Source organism: Phoca vitulina, unplaced genomic scaffold, assembly GCF_004348235.1.
Source record: "Phoca vitulina isolate PV1807 unplaced genomic scaffold, GSC_HSeal_1.0 scaffold3, whole genome shotgun sequence".
In the NCBI taxonomy this organism is placed as follows: domain Eukaryota; kingdom Metazoa; phylum Chordata; class Mammalia; order Carnivora; family Phocidae; genus Phoca; species Phoca vitulina.
In genome coordinates, this window is record NW_022589706.1 from 570,895 (window position 1) to 597,605 (window position 26,711).

A 26,711-nucleotide genomic window follows, 5' to 3' on the forward strand; every position below is an offset into this window, starting at 1 on the left:
CCACCCAGTTGCCCCTGGAACTTTTCATTAAAGTCAGCCTCTGACTTCTCTTGTAAAGAGTCTACAATAACTTGTCAGAGTGCTTAAGGGGCTAGAACTTCGTAGAAAATTCTATACAGCGGGGGCACCTGGGTGGCTCAGTTGGTTAAGCCTCTGACTCTTGATTTCAGCTCAGGTCATGATCTCAGGGTCGTGAGATTGAGCCCTGTGTCAGGCTCCATGCTCAACGGGGAGTCTGCTTGAGATTCTCTCTCTCCCTCTGCCTCTGCCCCTGCTTACTCTCTCTCTCTCTCTCAAAAGAAAAAAAAAAGAAAATTTTGTACAGCCTTGCTTCTCTAAATGGTAAATGAACCCATACGGGGGTCTTTGGTGGGCACTTCAGAATGCGGGTAAAAACAGCATCAGGACTCAGACACAGTCGAGAGGACCAAGGCCATCAGACTCCATGTGCCTGCAACTGTCAGACCAACATCTCCAAAGCTATCAAACGCCGGCTCATGAATGCTTAAATTCAGAACCACAAGCAGCTTCAGGGGGCTAAAGTGCTGACCCTGGTCATTGCTACCTGGAAACTGTGTGGCTTTGGGCAAGTTTACTCTTCGTTTCAAGCTTATAGTTACCAAGAAGAGGAAGGGAGAAAGAACTAGCAGTCAGGGCATGCCTGGTACATGCTGAGGGTTTTGTAGTGTTCTCCCATAACGGGGCGGGCTTACAGGTGGCTGGGTTCTAAAGCCAGAACCTCAGGCAAACACTGTCACGCTGAGGGAGGGGGGACACTGCCATTTTAAAAAGCACAGTCAGGGTACGCCTCATTGTGAGGGTGGCCTCGTGCGAGGGTGACACGGGAGCAAAGACTGCAGCAGACGGAGCAAGGCAGGAGCACACCCAGCGAGCGGGAGGAACGCAAGGAGGCCAGTGTGGCTGGCGCAGAACCAGGAGGTCAGAGGGAAGCCGGGCCCCGACATGGAGGGCCTCGTGGGGCAGGGTGAGGATGCTGGCTACTCTGCATGAAAAGAGAAGCCACTGGGGGTCTGGAGCAAAGAAGTGACACAACGCGACCGTGTCTTTTAGCAAACCTGATGCGCTGGCAATTACAAGATGCACAATTATTTTAAGTATCACTAAGGGAGACAAATCACTGCCAATTAAATTATGATGCATCTCAACGTCCAGGCTGTTAAAATGTTTTTTAAATGTGCACCTTAAAAATTAGTGTCATGTGGTATGTTTTGAAAGGATCACTCTGGGTGGGGGGTTGAGAGTAGACCACAGTGGGGGGAGGCGTGGATTCAGGGAGACCAGGGGGCCAGCTGTCACGGCGATCGGATGACAGGTGTGGTACCTGTGACCAGGTGTAAGGGCAGACGTGATGAAAGTGGTTCCATTCTGGACTAGACAGAAGGCAGAGCCTGTGCAACTTCCTGTCAGTTGCACGTCGGGGATGCAAAAGGGTGAGTCGAGACAACCCCAAGGGTTTTGGCCCGGTCGGCGGGAAGATGGAGGAAGAGTGTGGATGGAGTGGGTTGGGCAGGAAGACCAACAGTTCTTTTTTGGGGCATGTGACAGGTCCATGCCTATTCATCACATACAGGAAGATCTCAGGCAGAGAGTGGAGTCTGGAATGCATTTTGAGCTGGAGACATAAATGAGGGAGGTGCCGGCCTCAGTCCAAAAACCGAGGGATAGAATCCTGCTGAGAACCATGTAAGTGAGCTTGGAAGCGATTCTCTTCTGGCTGAGCCACCGGATGAGACCCCGGCCGCAGGCTGGATTGCAGCTGTGAGACCCCAAGCAGAGGACCCCATGAAGCCGTGTCTGGTCTCCTGATCTGCAGAAACTGTGGGATAATAAATGTGTGTTGTCTTTTTTTTTTTAATATTTTATTTACTTATTTGATAGAGAGAGACACAGCGAGAGAGGGAACACAAGCAGGGGGAGTGGGAGAGGGAGAAGCAGGCTTCCCTCTGAGCAGGGAGCCCGATGCAGGGCTCGATCCCAGGACCCTGGGACCCTGACCTGAGCCGAAGGCAGACGCTTAACGACTGAGCCACCCAGGTGCCCCTAAATGTGTGTTGTCTTAAGCTGCTCAGTTGGTTATTTGTCATGCAGCATTAGGACACCAGGACAGACGGTGTGACTGGATGGGTCACCAAGAGAGTGCATGCAGACTGAGAGGAGGGTCCTGGGCTGCGTCCTGGGCCACTCCAGGGGGCAGACAAGGTGAAGGTGAGAACGAACCAGCAAAGGAGACTGAGGCAGAGCCACCACAGAGGCAGCAGGAGAAGCAAGAGAGTCAAGCAGCTGTTTCAAGGAGGAGGGGAGAGCCCAACTTTGGAGGACAGGGATCTCTCAATATGGAAAGTGGGAGAGAACAGGATCCAGCCCAAGCACTGCGGCTGAGTGCGGCAGGTGAGGCCTGAGAGCTCAGCACAGGTGGGAGCAGGTGTGGTGACCAGGTGATGGAAACCCACCTGCAGTGGGGCTGAGAGAGTGGGAGGAGAGTGGGAGGTGGTGCCAGGATTTAACACCTGATGGACTGATGGCCACATGGGTGTTCCTGACGATAGGAAGCGCTACGGACCGCACCCACCGCCACATGCCTTGTCAAAAGTGCAGACTCCCATGTGGCGGTCTATTATTCTCCCATGGTAGCTGTTTCTACCACAAACTCAGTAGCTTAAAACAACACAAACTCATTGTCTTATAGTTCTGCAGGTCAGAAGTCCAAAATAGGGCTCAAGGGGCTAGACCTGAGGTGTCAGCAGGCTTACATGCCTTCTGGAAGCTCTGGGCAAACCCCATCTCCATGCCCTTTCTAGCTGCTGGAGATCACCTGCATTCCTCGGCAAGTAGCTCCTTCCTCCATCTTCAATCCAACAATGGCTGGCTGAGACCTTCTCGGTCCAACCATATCACTCTGACACTCCTGCATCCCACTTTCACTTATAGGGACCCTGGTAATTCTACTGGGTCCACCTAGATAGTCCAGGAGAATCTCCCCGTCTCAAGATCCTGAACTTAATCACATCTGCAAAGTCCCTTGTGCCGTGTGAGATCCCATGTTCACAGCCATTGGGAATTAGGATGGGGACATCTTTGGGGGGACCTAGCACAGTGGATTGGGGAAAAGCCCAGGAAGCAACATTAGAACAGATTACATTTTGAGAACCACCATTCTACAACCTGTTCCAATTGGGTAATCGACAGATTCCATAATATTTAACAACTTCCCTGAGTAACAGGACACGAAATTACCAAGGTCCTTTGGGTAAAAGACAATGTGGGAAATGCATTTCACAGTCTGGGTGTGTGTTTCATTTTCCATGAACAGTTTTGTTGGTGCTTTTTTCCTTATGACTAAATATTCATCTGAATCATAGAAAGCTCATCGCTCATTTTTATCATCAAGGAGGAAATATGGTAAGTGAGAGTACACATGGACCTCTAAATATCTTGTGGCAATTTAAGGCAATTAAACAACCAATCAGTAAATTAATTATGACATATACACGTTGAGAAAACAGTCTTGGGTTATACTTATTTAAACAGTTGATGAGGTCATTAACCATCCTGCTTGCTTCTTGCATGCAGAACTCCTCCTGAAACCCTTCTGCATAAGCCACGGAAAATTCACATGCACATGTATACTCACTAAGTAAATAAATAGGAAGTAAAAGCCAGAAGTCATGCATTGTCTAACATTTACTTAAAATAATCAAGAATCATAACCAGAGGGTTGCAGATGCATTATGGCTGTTGGTCTAATAATTTATCAGAAATGAAGTTCTGGATTTTTTTCGATGCCAATATCATTAAATAATGAGAGAGACGCTGTGTGAAAGGTCTTATCTTGCATTATCTCAGAGCAACACTGTTGGGTATTTTGATCCCTACTTTTCACTCAGAAGCAGAGATTCTGAGACATTTAGCAAGTTTTGCAAAATGCCAGAGCTGTGGGAGGGCGGGTGGTTAGCTAACCGGCCGAGGCCAACCAGCCCATGGACAGGACTGCACTGGCTCAAACCCACGCATCCAGCTTCCAAGATTAGGGGCCCGTCTGCAAACTACAGCTGCCTCTCAAAGGCCCCCCCCATTTGGGGAGCCTTCATCAGAGGCACATTAGACTCACATGGCCAGCTTGTCCCCCCCACCCCCACCCCAGAGACTGTAAATTAAGTGGTCTGGGCCCAGGATTGTTATGAATCCAAGGGATTCAGCTTCAACTACATCCCTTGGAAGAACAGTAAAGTGATCCTGTGATAATTTCCAAAGCTGCGTTATTGCAGCCAAGTTCTCCTGGGCCCTCGCTGTGTCCCAGCCCCTGGACTTTGAATAAGAGAATGAAGAAATGAAAACAGAGTTGCTGTCCTCTAGGAACTTAGAGCCAAGCGCAGGAGACAGTTAGCAATGAGAGGAAGACATGATGCAGCTGATGGAGGACTGAACTGAATTAGAAGGAGGTCTAATAGGAAGCGAGGCCCTCTGCTGCTGCATGGCTGTGAGTGGCCTTGTGGCATGATGCCCCCCTTTCCCTACTTGGTACCTTGGACAGCTCTGGTTTGTTACTTTGGAAAACCTCTCTTCATTCACGAGTCCAGTGCTCTTCTGTAACTAATTGGACCCCATGGCAAAGAGGCAGGGGTTGTTTCTTATAACAAGCTCCCAAGGGGTGGGCAGTCCAGGGCTGGGACAGTGGCGTCCACTCTCTGCTCCACCATCCTGAGCCCATCTGCCTCCGTCTTCCCGCATCCTGCCTCTAAGTCAAAGGAAGGCTGGCATGCCCCAGGCCTCCTGCACATGCTCTGGGCAGGAAGAACAGGGAATGCCGAAGAAAGGGAAGCTCTTTGCAGCGACCACACTCTGTCTCATCAGCCAGGACTACGTCACCCGGTCACTGCTAGATACTGGGATAGTGAACACATTCGTGTTATAGCCTGCGGTGTGCATGAAGGCAGGAGAGAAAGGAAATACAGGAGTTTTAGTGCCTGTCACATTTGGAAATTCCTCTATTTGACACGTTTTAGTTTTTTAAAATAAAATTAATGTAAATTACTTTCCTATTGCTGCCGTAACACATGACTACAAATTCTGTGGCTTAAAACAACACGAATTCATTATCTTACAGTTCTGGAGGTCAGAAGTCTGAAATGGGTCTTAATTGGGCTAAAATCAGAGCTGTGATCCTTCTGGACGCCCGAGGGGGGAGTCTGCACCTGCCTTTTCCTGCTTCCAGAGGTGCCTGCCTGCCGTGCTCGTGGCCACATCACACTGTCCTCTGCTCAAGTCATCACTTCTCCTTCTCTGACTCTGACCCTCCTCCTTCCCTTTTAGGAGGACCCTGTGATTACACTGGGGCCCCCTGGATACGCCAGGACAATCTCTCCATTTCAACATCCTTAATACACTCACTTGGGCAAGGTCCCTTCTGCCATGTTAGGTGACTATTCACAGATTCTGGGCATTAGGATGTGGATATCTTGGGACCACTATTCTATCTACCACATGGATACCTGGTTTTAATCAGGAAACAGGCTTTCACTGAAAAGCAGGAGTTCCATGTGAGAACCCCCCCCCCGCCCCCGCCAAGTCCACTCCCTTACGAGCTACCTTCTGGGGTTGACTTCCGCCGGTCTAAAGCACAGGCATCGCTGCCCTTTCGTGATGGGCCAGCCGGAGGCATTATCTACTGACCTCCCACCCTCCGCTCTCTCCTCCTGCCCACCTTGGTTGGGAAGGGCCGGGCAGCGCACAGTGCCAAGTGCTCAGCACAGACACTGGGGATGCTCCGTGAACGAAATCTCTCATTATTCTTCCCAACTGTGAAAACGGTAGACCCCAGGCCCGGTTGTACAAAATGCCCACCTGCTTGTCTTGCTCCAGGAGATCTTGGAAGAGTTCCCACTGCTGCTTGCGGAAGCGATCCGACTGTTTCAGCTGCCGCGCTGCGTTCTCCTGGACCTCCTGCCTCAGGCACTCACACTCTGCCCGGGAGAGGCCGGTCACGCCTGGGAGCGTCTGAAGGAACAGGACGTCCACAAACTTCTGGAACGTTTCCATGGTGCCACGGTACAGCTCCTGAAGCCGAGAGCACGTGACGGGGTTACAAGTCATGCTCTCACCCTGGGCAGGGCTGTGGGCTTTCCACAAAGCACAGAGGAAACCCAGCGAAGGGAGCTCTCAGATCACACACACACACACACACACACAGAGCTGGGGCAGGGGCAGGGGCAGGGGCAGAGGGAGAGGGAGAAGCAGACTCCCTGCTGAGCTTGGAGCCTGACTTGGGGCTCGATCCCAGGACCCCAAGATCATGAGCTGAGCCAAAGTCAGACGCCTAACTGACTGAGCGACCCAGGCGCCCCTAGTTATCTCCTTTAGAAGAAGCACCTATGCAGATGCACAGAATCACAAGCACACCTTCACCTTGCTCCTCACACCTTCGCATGCAGCGTATTTCCAAGTACCTCCTCCTAAGAAACAGACTCCAGCAGGTGTATTCCTCATTCACACCTGACAGGCTCTCCTGGTATTAGAAAAAAGGGGTCTTTACCTTCGTGGCCCAAGCTCTCACAGGCCTGGCAACTAGACCCAGGCATAGGAAAATCAAATACATAACATCCCAAGGACATCACTGGAGGGATGAGGCTGTGGTCACTTCAGTGTCACCACAAGCCTTTACTGAAACTGATGTATTTGCTGCCACCCACTGACACTGGCCGGGTGCTTCTATATGCACCGCTCATTCCTCCAGCAGCAATACCTGATGGGCGTTTCGGCCTTGCTTTATGGAGGAGGAAAGTGGGTTTAGTTGGCCAAGATCTTAGACTCCAATCCCAGCTCAAGAGAGGGAGTGTCAGCCTGCTGGAAAATGTCCCCTGCTGGGGGTGGGCTCAGGTGGGCTCGGGGGCCACAGGGTAGGACATCAAGAGCATCTGCCTCATGAGTATGAGCTCACTGGACCTACCCTAGTCCCTCCATGAGAGTGGTTCTCAAACTCAGCTGTGCATCAGAATGCTGTTAAGATGGAGAAACTGAGGCACAAGTTAGATAAGCTGTTCCTGAACCCATAACTGGCCAATGGCCTGGCTGGGCTTGGAACCCAAGCGTCTGGCAGGACGTCACTCCTCTACCACACAGCCCACACTGAGCAGCACGTGGTCTTCCTACGGGGACGTCAGTCATTCCCTCCTAATTCAGTGTGGTCTCATCTTCACTAATTACATCTTCAAAGACTCTACTTCCAAGTAAGGTCACATTCTGAGGTTCCAGGGGGACAAGACATTTTGGGGGCTACTGTTAGGAATGGAATTGTGTCCCCCAAGTTCAAATACTGAAGCCCTAAGCTCCAATGTGACAGTATCTGGAGATGGGGCCTTCAAGGAGATGGCTGAGGGTAAGTGAGGTCGAGGGTGGGGCCTTAAGCTGATAGGGCTGGTGTCCTAATAAGAGCAAGACCCCAGAGCTCTTTCTCTTCATGAGCACATGGGAAGGGCCAAGTAAGGACAAAGCAAGGAGGTGGCCATCTGCAAGCCGGCAAGAGGGTCCTCACCAGAACCCAACCCTGCCCACACCTTGACCTTGGACTTCTGGTCTCCAGAACAGCGAGACAGTAAGTGTCTGCTGTTTAAGCCCCCTGTCTAGGGCACTTCGTTACAGCGGCTGAGCTGACCGATACAGACACTATCCACCCAGGATAGCTGCCACGATGCTGAGGGTTTGCACTGCCCACCTTTACATGTTTTTCGGGGCCTGGGATGCCCCCTGACTCCTTGTCCACAGGGCCTGTCTCCCCCTTCAAAGCTTGCTCAGGCATCACTTCCTGCAGACAGCTGTCTTTGACTTGGCCTTAGCCCCAGGCATCCCTCACGCCTCCACTCCGTACCCGTAAGCAAGGATGTTGTAACGGGAGCCAACTGGGATCGGGCATGTCCCGGATTCTAGCTACTGCCTAAGGGCCTCATTCCACCCCCATGAAGAAGGCCTATCATTGTCCCCATTTCGCAGATGGGGAAACTGGGAACTGGAGAGACCCAGTAAAATCTGGAAGCCACACAGTGAGGAAGCGGAAGAGCCAGGACACAGACCCAGGCACTCTGAGTCTGGAGAGGACCCCGCATGCGCTTCCCAACGCTACGGCATTTGTCACTTTCCTTCATGCAGGATGTCTGCATTTCTGCTTTGCAGTAGCTCTGGGTGCTGCCCGAGGCAGGGGCTCTGTATCTTGGTCACCATCACCCCCCGGGAGGCCCATCACTTTGGAGGGCACAGGTGATCTCCCCGTTCTCTCAGAGTCAGTCCTCCAGGCCAGCATGGAGTCTCCTCCCCATTCTGGAGTTGCATGAGGTTGCCCGGGGAGAAAAGTGTGCTGGCACTCAAACCCCGGCCCCCCTGTTCCAGGGCCAGCCCTCCGTCCTCACCACTGCCCTACCCGCTGATTCCCGCAAAAGCTAGCCTCCTTTCCATCCCGGGTGAACTCACTTCCAAAGGCCTTTGCCTCTAGGGACATTTGGAGGTCAGAGTCCTGAGCACCCCGGAAATGGAAGATGCCTCCGATAGGACCCTGGTGTGTGATGCGGGGAGGGACCCATGGAGGGCGTGTGGCTTGCCTGCTCTCCACAGGGCCAGGGTTGGACCTGAGCCTGCATCTCTGGGGTCCCGGCCCAGGAGGTGGGGGGATTCCCATGCACGCGCAGATCCTGGGGGTTCTCTGCAGGTCCCACCACGAGGCCACATACCTGGCAGAGCACAGCCACGGCCTCGGTGGTTCTGACATTCTCCTCCTCCTCCAGGTAACTCTGGGTCAACCTCTGCCTCTCCAGGACTGCATGAAAAGCCTGCGAGTGAAACACGAGCTGAATCTTGTGGGAAAATGCCAATTTTTTTTCTAGAAAAATTCCCCCAAAGGGCCACTCTCAGATCTGAAGGATGTCCATCCCTGATTTATATAGGAGGAAACTGAGGCACAGGGATATCACGTGGCTGCAAATTGCGAACCTGATCTCCTGGCCACAAGCCACCCAGACATTCTGTGACTGAGTTGCTGGGGACCACCGCCCAGGCCCTGGGAGACTACCCAGTGGAGCCACCATCTAGCAGGGTCAAAGCACACAGGCCGTGAGAGATCAGTGTGGTCAGCCCTGGCCACGTGGCTGAGCCCTGCCCTGAGGAGCCCAGAGAATGGGGGGGAGATGGGGCAGACGGGTGTGCAGCCGAGGGGCATGGCGGGTCACAATGACAGAGGGACAGACTCCTCTTAGGGAGGTCCACGGGGGAAAACGCCCCTTGTTCATTTATTTATTCGCTCCCTCATTCATCCATTCTTTTATGTATCTGCTCTACCCTTCCCTCCTTTGTCCCTGTCTCCTGAGCCCCAGCGTGGGCCTGGCCTGTGCTGAGGTGCTGGGCAGAGCCGACCGGGCCACTTTTCCCCGCGCTCAGGTTTGTGCAACACGATGCCAGGGAGGGGCCAGAAATCTCTGAGCAACACAGAGCAGTATAATCCTATCAGCCTTACTTCAGATGCATCTTGTCCAGGACAGAAACAGCCCCCCACCCCAACCTTGTGACCTGGAAGGGACCTGGGAGGAGGCTCCTTGTTGGGGGGGCAAGGTGGACCTTAAAGGGACCTAAATGCTTCTCTTCTGCCCTCAGTGTGTGTGTGGGAGGTCTCCTCCTGGCTTCTCACTGGGGAGCTGCTCCTGCCACCAGGCTGGCCCCAGGGAGGGCCCGTGCCTGTGCTCTGCATGGGGCCTGGGTCCGGTCACTGTCCCTCTGTCCCCCTGGCAGAGCCAAAACAAGGTCCAGCTCATGTCAAGGCAAAGGAGAAGGGCCCAGACAAACAGTCGGGCCGTGGCTGCCCCTTACTTGGTCTCCCTAACAACCCATGAAGTGGGTGCCATGACTCCCATTACGCAGATGAGGAAGCTGAGGGCTGAGGGGAGCAATGTGCCCAAGGTCACTCAGCTCCTTAGCAGCAAAGTCAGCGTTCCAACCTGTTTCCAGGTGGCCCCAGTGCCCAAATGCTTGACCACTGTGCAGAATGGACAAGCAGGGGCTCCAGCCCCCGCCCATGAGCAGGGAAATACGGGGGCAAGGGCAGGGCTCTCTTCTCTCTCTCTCTCCCCGGTCGTCCCGGCCCATGCTGGCGCTAACTCATGTCTCTGCCCTCAAGGAGGGTGGCCTCTTGTTTCTTGTCTGGCAAGTCTCCTTGTCCCCTTCCTCGTCAAGACAAGGGCATTTTCTAGCCCAGCCACCTCCCTGGTCTTGCCACGGAGCCTCCCGTGCACAGTCCTCCCTTCCCCCCGCTGGCTAAGGTCACCGGGCTGACACTGGGCAGCGAGCAGTTGACCTCATGTCTGGCCGATGCCAAAGTCTCTGGCTTTCCTTGCGCAGTAACGAGGATGAAGCCACAGCACTCAGCCTGCGTGGCTGCTCCCGGGCTGGCTGTGTTCCTGGATGCGGGGAGGGAGTGGGGAGCAGGGTCACCTGGAGGAACTCGCCCGGGGCGGTGCTCAGCTGTGCTTCAGCCAGGAAGCTCCTCTGTTCCTCTTCTTGGGCCAGTGTGAGCTTGGCCATCTCCTCTGCTTGGTGAACCAGTGACGCCTTAACCAGGTCTTTGCCTCGCTGGACAAACTCTGAAATTGAAGTAAGCCCCAGCACGTCGCAGGTTACTCCCCGGGCAAGACATTCACAGTCTCCTGCCCGCACTCAGGATGCAGAATGGACAAGCAGGTGCCCCGCTCTCCTGCCCACACTCATACTTTTATCTTTCAGGTATAGGTGCTTCCAAAAGGCCAGTGTTAGGAGCCCCTGGCTCTTCAAAGCCCACAGCCCCACGTTATTTGAAGGGACCCTACTTCCCCTCAGGCCAGTGCTCAGGACACAAGAGGCTGCATTTGTGGTTGTGCAGGGTGACTGGTCAACCTGACCAGGAGATGAAGAAGAGGCATTTTTTTGTGGGGAAAAATGAGGAAGGTGTAGGTGACACAGGGAGGGACAGGTGGAAGGACAGGACAGAAGAGTCTGGGTCTGTAGGAAGACAGTGACATCTCAGAGTGCAGTTGAGATTCAAAAATCACGAGGATGAGTTATTAAATTAGCAGGAACTGCAAGAAGGAGGGGGACCCCAAGGGCAATGCCCCCTGCCTGGTGGGGAAGGTGAAGGCGGGCAGAGAGGCTGGGGTCTAAACCCACCCTCCACCCCGCAGAGGTCACTGGGCCAGCAGCGTGCTTTAGCACCGGGCACTGGGCGCAGTCGGCTCCTGGTGCAGAGAAGTCGAGAGAGGGGAAGGGAGATTCAGTGTCATGCCAGATGAGGGACAGGGTGGTGGGATGAGAAGGATGAAGGGTAACGGGCAGTGTGGGACCCCAGAGAAGGCTTCTGGGAGAGGAGAAAAGAAGAGGTGAGCCAGATCCTTCTCCCCTGGGTTTTAAGGGAGATGTTGAGTGTAGAAGCTGGAGAAGTCAACGAGGGCCAGGCTACCAGGGGTCTGCCGTTCTGGGAGATGTTTGTTTCAGCATTTCATACACACACACACACACACACACACACACACATATTCCACACTTGTAAGACAAGCACACTTCCTTGGGTTTTGTCTGAGAATCTGTTTAGCCTCTGGCGCCAAAAAGGGTGTGACCAGGTGTCCAGAGAGACCAGAGTCCTCCCTCTGCCCAGGGTCCTCCCTCCACGCCCCAACTGTCTCCCTGCCTCCCCTGTCCTGTCCAAGTTCAACAGAGCCTGATCAGTGGGGGTTCCTTTGGCATCCTGTCCCTGCCACTCTGTGCTGCTGGGGCCCCGTCCCACTGGGAGAGCCCAGGTCCCTGTGTGCGATGACCCCCAAGGCCAGATGTGCTCAGTTCTACACAGTCCAGACTCCAGCCAACAGCAGGCTTCCACGTGGTCACAGAAGCCGTGATGCCGAGTGACAAAGACCTCATGGAATGGCCTGAGGTCCCAGCTTTGAGTGCCTCCCTCTGACCCCATCTCTGAAAGGCAGCCGGCAGGCTTGGCAGAGAGGACATGAGCCACTGCAGACAGAGGACCAGGACACAGGCTGCAACGAAAACCTGGCGCCATGCACTGAGCCGTGTCCCCCCAAATTGATACTCTAAAGCCCTAACCCCCACGGGACTGCATTTGGAGGGTAAACGAGTTCGTGAGACTGGGGTCCTAATCCCCTAGGGCTGGTGCCTTAGAAGAAGAGGAAGAGGTACAAGAAAGCCCTTCTCTGCTACGTGAAGACACAGAGAGAAGGTGGCTGGCGGCAGGCAGGACTCAGTTTCTCACTGGAACTGACCGGGCTGGTGCTCTGTTCTCGGACTTCACTGCCTTCAGAACTGGGAGAAAAGAGAGGCCTGTTGTGTGAGCCCCACGGTCTGTGTTATCTTGATACCGCGGCCCGAGCTGACCAAGACCCCTGGAGACTCCCTGGTCCTACAGCGTCTACACCCATGTGGGTGTCAGAGTCCGCTGGGGAAACTGTGAAGCACACGGACTCCGTGCCCTGCAGACGTCCTGACCGAGACCCCAAGAGGCCGCCCGCCTCTCTGCTTCCACTCCCGGCCCCGGGTGAACGTGCAGCCTTGGACCGCGCTGGGACCAGCGGTGAGCTCTCCCCACAGAGGGCCCGGGGCAGCCGGTCCTGGAGGCAGAGCTGGTACCCTCCCTGCAGCTAAAGTTTCTTCTTTCTAACGATGGGACCTGGACTAAGTCTCGGATGCCCTCAGTATCTTGAGCCCTGACCTGCCGCCCTCCCAGGGTCCGCCCCAGGAGCTGGGGTGGGCATGAGAAACAACCACGTCGAGTTCCCTCTCCTGCCCTACAGGCTCAACCATTGCCCACCCTCGCCTGCGCTGCTGAGCAGGGCCCTGGGACTTGTGTAGAGCCACGGGTTGCAGCTGAGTGCCATGTGCCATTTCCGGGCATTGCCACCCCCCTTTGCCCTCTGCGTGGTCCAGGTGATTCTGCTGCAGGAACACTGGGGCCTCCGTCAGCCCGGTCACCGACGGCTAAATGCAGCCGGCAATCCCAGACCCTAGGGGCAGCCTTATGGGGAAGGCAAGCAAGGCTCAGAGCTGATAAGGGATGCGGTCCCCAAGGGCCAGAAGGGGGTCACAGCCTGTGCTGGTCTCCCGCGTGCTGCTCCACGTCTCCTGACGCTGCCCCCCAGGCCCGGCCCCCCTCCCCCACCCTGGCACAGGAGGTCTGTGCACCCCGGACCCGGCCATGGCTCACTCACCGCTGCTGAAGTGCTCCGCCTCCCCCCAGAAGGCCTTGTGCTGCTGAGTGAGCAGCTCCTCTTTCTGCCGCCCGGAGAGCTTCCCCTCGATGGTCAGCAGCTCCAGGCCGTGGGACAGGGCGGCCAGCCGGCATTTGGTCTCCTCCTGGATTTGGAGCTTCAGGGACTCGATCATTTTTGCCATGTGCGCCCGCCCCATGGTTCTCTCCAGGGTGTCCTGGGAAGAGAAACCCCCGGGTCAGCGTCCCGTCCCGCAGCAAGGGTCTGCCAACGGTAACGGGCTCCGTCCGTCCTGGAGTGCCCACTGCCTGCGAGCAGAGTGCAGACCGACCGGCTCTCCCCCCGCGCCTCCCGCGTCTGCTCCTTGGCTGCAGACAGAATCGTCCGTCACGGGGCTGGGGTGAGGCTGACGCGGGGTACCAGGCATAAAGCTCTTGGCACAGAGTGAGAGCACGTCGGGGGGCTGCTCTTCTGGGAAGGGGTTCAGTGTGAGCACGTGGCCAAAGAGGGGCCTTCCTTCCGGCCATCCCTCCCCAGTCCCTGGGGCCTTTGGCCTCCACAGCCCTGAAAGGGAAAGGCAAAGGCCCAGCAAAGGTCATAGGAGCTCTTGGCTTTGGAGCCTCAGAGAGCCTGGGACGTAGGGTTGGAAGAGATTTTTGAGGGTGAGACTGACTTCACGAGTGGCTCCCTCAAGGTCAGACTTGAGAACAGCCCCCTGCCCCCTCTGCCCCACCACGGCGTCATGACTCAGGACAGGACTCTTGGAAAAGGCACCTCCCTAGGGCAGGAAATGCTGGCCAGCGGCAGACGGCACCCTCTGGGTCCAGAAGCCTCAGAGGGCAGCTGCTCACCCTGCAGAATGAGCGTGAGGACCGCGGAAGCGGGACGGGGGGGGCGGCGCTGCTGTGTGGAGGAGGCCCCGCGTCCCAGAGGGAGGACGCCTCTCCCAGCTGGGCATGGCCCCAGCAGACGCCCGAGTCCGCCTCAGGCCCCGTCTTGTCCTCCACGCCGGCAATCCTGCCTCATCAGACCCCCTCTCTTTCCTTCCCGCCGGGCCCGTCACAGCCGGCTCAGGCCCTGCTCACGTCTGTCCTGCTGTCCCAGCCTCCCACCTGCCCCCGTGCGCTCTGCCCCCGCATGGCAGACAGGGGCCTTTCTGAGAGGCAGACACGGTGCTGTCCTATGGCCCAAACCCTCCAGTCACTGCCTTCAAACCGAGTCTGAACTCCAGGGCATGGTGCACAAGGCCCCAAGGACGAGGCCTGGCTTCGTCTCCAGCCTTGTCCACACACCTTCTTGCTCAGGGCCGCCCAGCACACCTGGCTCCCAGCTCTGCCGGGCCTTTGCACCCTCGAGGCCCTCCGCCTGGAGCACCCTCCCTGTTCCTCTCACTCCTCGGCCTGCTACTCCTTCTCATCCTTGCTGGGCTGGGCTGTGGGGTGCCTTCCCTGATCTCCCCCACCCAACAGCGGGCCCCTCCTCCATGCCCCACGGCCTCAGGTGCTCTGTCTTTAAGGGACAGTCCCAAGCTGGACTGAGCCCTTGAAGACAGGGCAGGGGGGCTGTCTGAGCCACCCACGGCCAGGCCTGGGTCTCACTGTTTGCTGAGCGGCACTGGTCTGTGTTCTGACAACGTGTGAACAGGGCAAGGATAAGGATCCCCCAATTACAGACAAGAATGCTGAGGTTTATTCTGGAAGGCCACATAACTAGCCCAAGGACAGCGGCTTTGAACCTTCCCCGATTAGACGCACCTGACAGCCGTTGGCAGGTGGCAGGCCCATGACCACTAGGGGACGCAAGAGGATAAGCGCTGGGTGGCCGCGCGCCGGGTGGGAAGGCTCTGCTCAGCGCTCTGCGGGGGACCCAGACAGGGCCACACTGGGGAGGGGTGCGCCCAGACCGCCGGCGGCAGCCACCTCTGAGGTAGCACGAGACCTCCCCAGCTCAGTAGTGACAGCACAACCTCCGGGTTTATATTCAAAGACAGACGGAGTGGAGAGAGGTGAGCACGTGCAGAGGGACATGGGATGGGAGGCGAGGGGTCCCCTTGCTCTGAGAGTGTCCCCAACAGCGCCCAGGTTAGAACTGGGCTCCACCTGTCCGAGCTGCAGGCCTTGGGGACAGTGCCTTCCCCGGACCCTGAACTTACGGAGCTGCGGTGAAGATTAAGTTAAAATACGTAAAACCCTCAAAGGGCAGCCAGCACGTAGTAAACGCTCACGAGCGCAAGCTGCTGTTATAATTATCTACAAGCCCCTGGCCTCGTTCTTGACGTGGCTTTTTGTCAGACATCCCAGGAGGATGATTCTCATCACTCTGAGGTCCTTTCCAGAACCCTGCCAGTTGGATATTCAGTGACGCCATGTGAACATTGTAGCTCCCACTGCCCAGGCCAGAGCGCTCAGACACCGACCCAAGAACTTAGAACCTTCTGGAGTTTATCAGCAACATAACATGAGATACAGAAGCTACATTTTTGGGGGTACACAGATTGACAGCCCTTTGCGTGCATCACCATGAGGATTTGCTGATACCCACTTCGCCCGTGGATCTGTGGCCGGTGGTCTAATCACTAACACACCAAGCACTTCCCATGGGCCAGGCTCTGTTCCAAACACCTTACATATCGTCCGCTCTCTAATATTCTCAGAGCAGGTGCTCTTCTGATCCCCACTTACAGAGGATGAAATGGAGTCACAGAGAGGTTAAGTAACCTGCCCAAGGTCAGCTAGCTAACAAGCAGCAAGACTGGTGTGAACCCAGGTTTCCAGCTCGAGTCTGTAATACTGTTTCTATAACAGAACGTGGCCCACAAATCGGTACTCATCAAATGTTGGCTAAGAGAAGGGCATATTGATAACCTGTATAATTCCTTCCCTTCTTTCTATTTGGAAGTTACCGGCTAATACTTGGGCCAAAGTCAGCTAAGGATACTTTTTATTTTCCTGCATCAATATCCTGCTGACAGAATAATAATTAAATAAAAAGAAAAAAAAGGGGGGGAAAATAGTCTTTCTCTTTTGATAAGCATTAATATCAGTAGCCTTATCAAACTGAAATCCAGTTCACAGGGGTTTGGACGGCAAATCCGGAAGCTTGTTGCCCGGGCTCAGTGATGTCATTAGACAGCACAGGAATCCAAGGTGGGTCACTTAGCTGGCCCCCTGCTCATCAGGAATAAAATATCTGCCATGCCTACCTTCCAGCAGGGCCGGGGAGGAAAAGGAGATTGTATGTGTACACAATGAGCAAAAACATCAAGTTCTCAAATAGCTGTTGTACCCGGGGAGTTTGTTAAAATGCATATCCTGAGACTGGTGGGGAGGGCCTGCATTTCTAACAAGCTCTCAGGGGCTGCAGAGGCCGCTGGTCTGTGGACCACACTCTGGTGGTTGTGGAGAAACGGTAGGGCCTGCTCCGTGGGTCAAAGCTGCCAAGTCGCTGAGCCAAGGGCAGGGTGGCCGCTGCAGGTTTCTGAGCTGGGTGCTCAGGTGGGTGCACAGGTCTGAAATGGAACTCATGAGTATCCAAGGGGAAATGGGTGCATGGTGTGCCCTGGGCCTTGTGCAAATCACAGCTGAGAAACCCCATGGTGATTAGGGCATTATGAGTCCCTGAGCACTTCCCCAGGTCCTGTCTGCAGAAACTCCTTGGACCACTCTTTCATAAATAGAGTAATTAAAGCTCAGGGGGGTTAAGTAACTGGTTCAAGATCACACAGCCTCAAGTGGCTGAGCCTAGGTTCAAAGTCAGATTTTTGGATTCCTCTATGCCAGTGGGTTGCATCTCCAACTATGTATCAGAATTGTTTGGGGAGCTTTAAAACCAGCAATACCAGGGGCTTCACTGTAGACCAATCAGACTGGATCTCTGGGCATGAGGTCTGGGCATGGTCATTTTATGAAAGCTCCTCAGGTGATTCATGGAGCCGTCAGAAGAGTAAAGGAAGCTCCATCCACACAAGTGGGTGTCAACTATGACTACTCATTGTGGTCACCTAGAGCTCTAAAAACCCCAGACTCATTAAGTCAGAGTCTCTGGGGTGGGGCCCCACCTGGGACCCCAGCGTCAGTACTTTTTAAAGCTCCCCAGATGATTTCAATGTGCCGCCAAGATTGAGAGTCAATGCTCTATGCTGCCACAGCGCGAAGCTGGTCAGCATCTCCTCTTAAGGAATTGGTGGGTGGGTGGATGGACGGATGGAAAGAGGGATGGAAGGATGGATGGCAAGATGGATGGACAGACGGATGGATGGATGGAAAGATAGATGGATGGATGAATGGATGGATGGATGGATGGTTGGATGGTTGGATGGATGGATGGATGGTTGGATGGATGGATTCACTGCTTTTCTTTGGGCTCTATACCCCCATCTACAATTTAAAGGTGTTCGACTTGATTTCTACGGCGCATCAAGCTTCTGGATCCCACATCCCTAGTATGAGTATCCTCAGGTTCCTTCCCCGCCCCCTTCAGCATACCAGAGCCTGCAAATCCTGAGAATCACGCAATAACCCTTCGGCTGCAATCATTCTTTCTGTGAGTGTCATCATGAGCTGTTGGACTTTGGAGCTGGAACACTTAAATTGGTCCATAAGAAAGTGCTGGATGTTTTCCATCTGTTTCCAGAAAGCTTCCATCTGTGAAATGAGAATGAAAAGCAAGAGGTGGGTGTAGAAAACTTATTTAAGAAAGTTACAAAGCTAGACGGTTCATGCTTGAGAATTACAATTCATTCCTTATCACACACTGAGATTCTAAACACTTCTGCAATTGGGAATGAGTTTATCTTGGCAATAATCGAGTTCTATAGAGAGGTTCCTCCTTGGTGTATTGTAGGTGCCAGTCAGTTTCAAGATGGCTTTTCAGCAAACACCAATGCTCTGCTGATAAGGAAGGCAGGCACAATGAGATCACCCAGTGTAAACAGCTTAAAGACTCTTAAACAGGCCATGATTGCTGCCTGGGGAGTGTGTGAAATTTGCCAGTGTGATCCTGGAAGCTTCCATATCTCCAAAAGGGATTAACCGTGTTCTGGAAATAAAAGCACGAATGGCCATTTACATTTCAGTTATTGCTCTAAAAGTACAGAAGAGCAATATGGCAGAGACAGTGCTGACCATGAAAACATTCTGCTTTAAAATCGTTTTCCTCTGGGGGCCTGGGTGGCTCAGTTGTTAAGCATCTGCCTTTGGCTCAGGTCATGGTCCGAGGGCCCTGGGATGGAGCCCCACAACGGGCTCCCTGCTCCTCGGGAAGCCTGCTTCTCCCTCTCCCACTCCCCCTTCTCGTGTTCCTTCTCTTGCTGTGTCTCTCTCTGTCAAATAAATAAATAAGATCTTTGAAAAATAAAAAATAAATAAAATAAAATAGTTTTCCTCACCCCCCATCTTATCAGGAGGAGAGGTGGGAATCACCGAGTGGCTGAGAATGTCAAGGCTCATCCAGCCTCCCAGAGCTCCAAGAACCGGGATACTAGCAGTCATAACCACCTCCCTTTCCAGCATGCAGGTAGGTGCCAGGCTCTGTGCCTCACCCATTTTGTGTCCAGGTAAAATGTCTATATAGGCCCAGCTGCAGGAACAGCCTCAGAAAGTTAGGTCACCAGTCATAGGTCACAGAGCTGGGAGGCAGGGGCAGAGTTGGGGCAGATCCCCTGAACTCCCCAAGCTGTGGCTTTTCTCCATCGTGGCTCGGCCTCTCCAACTTCTAAATTCGTCTGGGCACCTCTTGCTGCACAGGGCATGGGCATGGGAGGGGTTGGGGCTGAGCAGCACCAGAAGCCTGCCCTGACCTTGTGGCACGGCGGAAAGGTGGAGACAAATGCAACCTGAAACACTGAGTCACTCAGACCAGCCACGTCCCAGGGGCTGCGCACGGCCGAGAGGAAGCCCACACCAGGGTGGGCAGGCCCTTTGTGCCCTCAGGGATCTGTGTCCCAGCTGGGCGGCAGCCCATCCATCAAACCTCTGGCTTCCCTCCTGCTCCTGGCCCCCCACCAGTTGCCCTCCCTCCTGACTGCTCTAAGAGGACGTGACTATCACCTGTGACACCCGCTCACCTCCAAACAGAGTTGGATGTCCAGCCAGCATTGCTGCTTCTCCGCCAGCCCCAGAGAGCTGGGATACCCACTCTGTTCTTAAAAACTCTTGATTCCCTTGGCGTCTGTGACATGATTTTCTCCCGGTCCCTCAGAGTCCATACTCTGCCTTCTTGTCTCAATTCTCCTTGGCCCCCCCTCTTTAAATGCTGGCAGGATCCCAGACTGGGCACCAGGTGCCTTTCCCTACCCTTTCTATACACACCCTAGGCCAGGGCGTCTCCATTGCTGAAGGTCACCATACGTCCGAGGATCCTGGGCATACTACGAATCATCTGCCTGAAATACGCAGATGTGGACGCGCGGGTCCACTGCTTTGGGGAGCCCGTGGACCCAGGAATCAAGGCTGAGCACCCTCCCTCTGCCACTCATGCCATGAGCATCCTCGCTCCCCATGTCCTCTGACCCAAGCTTAGTGGAGGCTCTCCATCTTCGGGCATCTCCACCTCAAGATGTCAAGTCAGGACTCACCAGCTCCTCTCCCAACTTGCTTCTCATTCTGGGATCCTTATTTCCATAGAACTAATCCTTTACACCCTCTTCTCTTCCAAACCTCATTTTCTGCTACCCTATCAGCTCTCCCACTTTTTCTTACCCCTCTATTCCTATTGCAACTGCCTTCATGAAATTTTCCCACTGCCCTAGCCCCAGAGTGCATACCTATCCTCCACTGAGCGGCCCGAGCTGTCCTTCTAAGACAGAAAAGGATCCAGCTGCCTTCTGCTGCCAAACTGCAGTGACTCCCACCTCCTTGGCACAAGATGAAAACCCTCAGGCCAGATCTCTGGCTTTCTCTGGCTCTGCTTCTCCTCAGTCCTCCCTGGCTCCCTTCTTTGCCTGCCCACAGGCCAGCATCCACCCACACTTCTCCCAAAAGGCCTCTCGATGGGTCTTTTCTTCTACGAAGATTTTCCTAACCCTAGGATAAAACGGATTCCTCTCTCCACTGCGCCTCCACCTTCTAGTGTTTTCATCTGTCACAACGCTTGTAAGCTATAAAGTCCAAATCTGCTCACCTGTCAGTCTCCCTACTAGGCTAGCCTGTGCATCTCTGGCAAGGCCAGGTCCAAGGGCGTTCTGAATCCCCAGTGTGCAGCACAGTGCTTGGGTGCCAAAAAAAAAAAAAAAACAACCCTGTTTAATACCTAATATAGGAACAGGGGGTAGTGGAATGGAAATGCAAAAAAGGGGTATTTGAAGGAAGCCACCCTCTTTGGAATTTAAAGCAGGTATTTATGAGTGATGCCTGGGGTCGAAAAGTTAGCAGCTAGCGTCTGCTCGAATCCACAGGGCGGGAATGACATACAGGGTTAGAGCAAACTTTGCTTTGAATGACAAAAAGATCAATCTAAAATTTAAACAAGGGGGATTCATTTAAAAAAAAACAAAACAAAACCCTGTAAATCTTCGCCCCTTCATTATACCTTCTTTATCACTTACTTTCCGAAACTGGATCACTGGCTTTGGGGCAGAACACATCAGGGATTTCAAGTCTTAAACATGCTTCTAGGTGCCATCTCTTTAATCTTACTAATTTAACTGCCCCAGAAACCAAGGTTTTTATAAGGAAAAAGAAAAAAAAATCCATCACATACATTGTCTATTAGCTGCTCAGAGTATTCTCGCTCCTTCTTTTCCACATCTGCCAGAGTGATGTATTCAGAATCACCAGCCCCCAACAATTCCGTGTTTGACAGTTTGACCTGAAGTCCCTTTTCTAATTCCTCCAAGTCCTGGGGAAAACAGAAAAAAGTGGGGGTGGTGGTGGGAATAAACAAAGGAAAAATCTAATATATCTTAAATTCTAGAAAAGAAATGCTTTCATCTTTCACCACATTATCACAAAATATTTCTTAACCATAATTAGCTGCTCTGGCATTGTCCTACTTAAGTCTGATGATAGAAATCTATCTTTCTCATTAGACATAGAGTCCCAAGAATACTGGATTCTTTTCTTCTATATTGCTCCCTCCCTCCCCTTGAAAAAAAAAATAGAACATACTTTAAAAAATGGTAAATTAGTCTCTTTCATTTCTTACGAAGTCTTGGAAAATGCCGTGACTTCAGGGGGTTGCGAGGGAATGCTTCTTCCCCACTCCTCTGGTTTCCGTGGGGAAGGATTAGTCACTACAACCCAGGGAGGGCGGGACGTGATGTGATTGGTGGGTTCAACAGCAGGAAGTGGCGCCCTTAGCTTGTCCAGCCTCTTCCTCTTTGGCATGCGCCGTTCATGGGGAGGCCATGGCTGTGGGGTGTGCTCGGCTCAGGGTGCGCCGGGCAGCGAAGGGCCTTCCGCAGAGGTGGTGGGCGTGGTCAACACCGAGGCAGGCGATCTGGCGAACTCTGGGATCCAGAGTGCGGAAGCTGAGTCCTCCAAGCTGGCCTCTCCGTAGTGAAGCCCACTTTTCCGTGCGCGTGTCCCTGACCCTTTGTTATCAGTTCAGAATGGGGGAAGGACGGGGTACCCTCTGTAGGGAGTCCCTCTGCCCCGAGGTGGAGGCTGGGAGGAGCCCTGTCTTCTCCAGAGCTGTGCTGGGAGGCCTGGAATCCGCCCCGGCGCGCCCCCAGCTTCACTAGGAAAAACGATGCCCATAAAAACTGCTTCTGCGCGTCCCAGCCGAGGCCGTGCGTGCGTCGGGCCCTCGCGGGGTCGCTTCGACAGAGCAGGGCTGGCTCCTCCCAGCTGAGGAGCCCGGTACTCGGGGAGCTGGGGTGTTTCCTCCGGAGTCTCCTCGCGGTGGCAGGAAGTGGCGCGCTGGGCTGGTCCCGCAGCCCCACCGACCCCAGATGCCCACTCCTCCAACTGCGCGCGTCCCCGTCACGCCGCTTCTCTCCCAGGAGCAGCTGCGGGTTCTGGGCACCGCTTGTCCCCTTCTGGAAGTCCGGGGCCATCGTGAGCAAGCACCACCACCACTGTGGTTAACACGCCCTATAGGTGCCGGCGGTGGAGTCAGATCCCGGGTCTGCAGACGGCAAAGCTCTTACTCTTGCCCTAGAACCCCACTTCATTATTATGTGTGGAATGTCCAGTATCACCATGATCATCATTATTTATTCACTGGGGAGTCACTGAAACTCAGTGAGCCTCAGTTTCCTCTGCTGTAAACAAAAATAATAATAATGGCCACTCACAGGGCTGCTGTGAAGATGGAATAAAATCATGCATGAAATGCACTGTAATACGTGTGCATTGCCTGATGAGGACAATCCTGGTAGCAGTGGTCCTGAGGATGGTGCTGGTGACGGTGATGATGCACCGCCTCCTTCCTGGGGTGCAGTGATTCATCCTTCCCCATGAGATCCAGAGGAATGGGGGAGAAACATGCCCTCCCAATCCCCCACATCTCATGGGGCGGTGATGGGGAAGATGGCGGTGGCGGTGGTGATGATGAGGATGATGAGGAAGATGCTGGTGGTGGTGAGGATGAGGAAGATGGTTGTTGTGGTTGTCAGGAAGATGTGCGCAGCTATCATGATTCAGGGTCTAACTATTACTTTGCTAGGTGCTTCATACACACTTCTCTTAGCCCTTCCATGATCCCACAGGACGGGAATCACTATCCCATGGCACAGGAGGAACCTGGGATTCTGAGAGTTTGTGAAAGAAAGAACCAGGGTATCAACCTCCACCAGTCAGACTCCAAGACCTGGCTCGTTTCACTGCACATAAAGCAACATAAACTCCATATAAAAGCCTGAGAGGAGTAGAATGCACCATAGTATAAACAGTTAAAACCAATAAATTAATTAGGTATTTAAAAATACCCAACCTAGGGGCGCCTGGTTGGTGCAGTCTGTTGGGTGTCCGACTCTTGATTTTGGCTCAGGTCATGGTCTCAGGGGTGTGGGATTGAGCCCCACATTGGGCTTCACGCCCAGCAGGGAATCTGCTTCTCCCTCTACCCCTCCCTGCCTGCTTGAGCTCTCTCTCTCTCTCAAATCAATAAATAAAAACTTAACAACAACAGCAACAAAAACCTAGGAGTGCCTGGTTGGTGCAGTCGGTTCAGTGTCTCACTCTTTTTTTTTTTTTTTTTTTTTTTTTAAGATTTTCTATATTTATTTGACAGAGAGAGACACAGCGATAGAGGGAAAACAAGCAGGGGGAGTAGGAGAGGGAGAAGCAGGCTTTCCGCTGAGCAGGGAGCCCGATGCGGGGCTCAATCCCAGGACCCTGGGATCACGACCTGCGCCGAAGGCAGACACTTAACAACTGAGCCACCCAGGCGCGCCTGGGTGTCTCACTCTTGATTTCAGCTTAAGTCATGATCTCAGGGTCCTGGGATTGAGTCCTGCATCAGGCTCTGTGCTCAGCATGGAGTCTGCTTGGGAATCTCTCTCCCTGTCCCACTGCCCCTCCCCCTGCTCTCTCTCTCTCCCTCTCTCTCAAATAAATATCTTAAAAAATAAGTAAATAAAAATACCCAACCTTGTTCAGAAGATAACAGTAACAGTGGTTCTGAGTAGCAGGTATGACCAATATTCTTCTCGTTTTCCTGCTTTCAATATTTTTCAAATTTTAATAATACCTATGGTCATTTTTGTATTTGTACACATTTTTACATAATTGCATTGTGTTCAAAAGCATACATTGTAATAAATTATTCTTACACGTGAAAAAAATAGTTTCTTATGATATTATGTTTTATATATCCTGATAAGCTATTTTTAAGTAACCTTGAAATATAGATTGAAGACTTACTCACATTTTCTTGCTTTGAAAGAATCCTCTGGTATAATTCATCATCAGACTTCTTTTTAGGAAGAAGATCAAGGAGGCACATTTTTAAAATCTGAATAAACATCTATTGCCAAGAAGGGAAACATAATGAAGAGAAAGGCTTAGAAATGGTATCTCCCTCTCTATCTCTCCCTCTCTCCCTTTCTTCTCTCTCTCTCTCTCTCTTCACACACACATACTTTCTGCTAGGGGGAAATACCTCAGGTTATAAATCATGACAATAGCCTATAATGGACTGTATTTTCATAAAGCTTCTCAGAAAAAATGCTTCACTTCTTTTGCTTTTCATTCATTTATTCAAGAAATGTTCAATAGGTGCCTACTCTTGCCAGTCCTTCTGCATTTCCCCATACAAGTCAAGAAAACATAAAAGGCAAAGAGGTGTTGCTTCTTTGTGGGAAGAATCAGAGGCACAGTTGTTTGGAACTGGGATGTATAAAGTCATCCACTCCGGCCTCCTGTCATGATGGATGGAGGTGTCCTCTACACCAGAGAGGGTCCTCTCGTAAGTGGGGACACCCAGGACCGTCCAAAGGTGCTGTCTCCACACCTACCATTCACCTGCTGTAGGACATCTGGGTGTTTCCAGTTTGAGGCTATTGCGAATAAAACTAGTAAGAACATCCACGTACGGGTTTCTGTGTGAACATAAGATTCTCTGGGGTTAAATGCACCAGAGTGCAATTGCGGGGTTTTGTGAGAAACTGCCTGTTTTTCAGTGTGGCACTCAGCATTCCCACCAGCAATGCGTGCGGGATCCAGTTTCTTCCCATCCTTGCCAGCATCTGGTAATGTCACCATTTGTTATTTTGGCCAACCTGATAGGTGTGTAGTCATCTCTCATTTTTTAAATATATCTCATTGTTTTAATTTGCACTTCTGTAATGGCTAATGCTGTTGAGCATCTTTTATCTGATTTTCTGTCGACTGTATATCCTTTTTGGTGAAATGTCTGTTCATGGCTTTTGCCCTTTTTCTAATTGGATTGTTTACTTCTATGGAGGTTTGAGTGTTCTTTATATGTTTTAGGTGCGAGTCCTCTGTCGATACGTGATTTGCGAATACTTCTCTTTCCCCCATCCTCTTTAACAGGGTCTTTTGCAGAGCACAAGTTTATAATTCTGATGAGGTTCAATTTATTAGTTTTCCCTTGTGTGGGTCACACTTTCAGTGTTAAGTCTAAGAAAGAACTCTTTGCTTAGTTCTAGATCCTAAAGATTTTCTCCTGTTTTTTGTTGTTTTTTTCTAGAGGGCCACACAGCAAACGTTCCTGGGTTTGTGGGCCATACTATCACTTTTGCAACCATCGGATTTTGCTGTTCCAGCATTGAGGCAGCCGTGGGCAATAGGGACAAGAACAGGCATGGCTGGATTGGCCCAAGGGCCACAGTTTGCAACCCTTGTTTTAAGGTTTGTTGAACACCATTCTATGCCAAGCTAATATGTATATTATTCCATTTGGTTTTTATAGCATGCAAGACATTGGTACAATCTTCCCCATTTTACAGACAAGGAACTCTTCGGCTGGGAAATCTGGATAACTGGCTTCATGTCACAAGGGACAGCCATGAGGGACAGAACCTAGAACTTTCCACCAACCTTCCTTATGCTTGTCAGTGCTAACGAGCTCTGGGAACACAATGTCGTCTTGGCTTTCTACCCACTGAAGTCGAGGCCATGTAAGGTGACGTTCTTTTCTCAAGATGTTGGTCTCAAACCCACTTTCGTTTTGACCACAGACTGAATCCGTGATGTGCACTTGTCTTGTCTCCTTTCAATTCAAAAAATTTTTAATTTGGAAAAATTACAGAGACAGAGTCAGAGGAAGGTGCCAAACCAGTACAGAGTCCCGTGGGTTCTGTCGCCTGGGCGATACGTGGCGTCACTGTGGGACAATATCAAACCCCAGACTGACATTGACTTCAGTCCGATGCAGTCATTACAGACTTCACTCCGTTTCCACTCATTGTCACACGTATTTGTGTGTGTGTGTGTGTGTGTGTGTTTGTCTACGCAACTTTACTCCAAGTACGGATTCATGCAATCGCCACCACAATCAAGATAGAGAATGTTTCAGCACCAGGAGAATCCCCTAGGCCGAATGATCCCTCTGTTGGCAACCCCCCAACACACACATCCCCGATCTCTGCTGTTCTCGCTGCCATTCTGCTTTTAACACTGTCAAATGCAGCTTCTGTCTACCTCCTGACAAGGCAAGTGCCAGTTTCTCCCCCAAGGACCACCAGGGAGCTCTGAGCTCCTGGCCTGCATGACGGTCACATCTGCTCTGAGTCACTTTTTTTTTAAATTTGTTAGTGACACAGAGTGGACACACAGCATTAGGGCAGTTTCCGCTGCACAATACAGTGACCCCCCAGCTCCGGTCTGAGTCACCTCTGAACTGACCTGTGTGGACGGATCTCTCCCAGAGAAACGGAACTTGAGGTCTCCGTGAGTGCTGGCGCAGTTCCCCAGGTCCCGCACACAACGAAGATACGCCCCGCAGGGAGGGAAAGGCCACGGGCGGAGAGCGGTCCCCCAGGGCGGTGTCAGCGTCCGTGGGCACATTTCTGTGGAGCGCCTACTGTATGCAGGCACACAGACCTTGTGCTCAGACCTCATTTGG

General features: G+C 52.6%; 1 protein-coding gene across 3 annotated transcripts in view; it reads right to left on the minus strand.

The window, feature by feature from the left end:
* The window catches only part of EVC (EvC ciliary complex subunit 1), a 62,186-nt gene that overhangs the window by 17,342 nt on the left and 18,133 nt on the right, over positions 1-26,711 (minus strand). For all 3 annotated transcript variants that reach the window (XM_032399762.1, XM_032399758.1, XM_032399768.1), the window contains exons 6-12: positions 24,051-24,149; positions 20,940-21,077; positions 17,726-17,884; positions 13,242-13,458; positions 10,486-10,634; positions 8,736-8,834; positions 5,863-6,075 (exon numbers count right to left, since the gene is read on the minus strand). In XM_032399762.1, the coding sequence (XP_032255653.1) occupies positions 5,863-6,075; positions 8,736-8,834; positions 10,486-10,634; positions 13,242-13,458; positions 17,726-17,884; positions 20,940-21,077; positions 24,051-24,149 (1,074 nt within the window). The remainder of the gene's footprint in view (positions 1-5,862; positions 6,076-8,735; positions 8,835-10,485; positions 10,635-13,241; positions 13,459-17,725; positions 17,885-20,939; positions 21,078-24,050; positions 24,150-26,711) is intronic.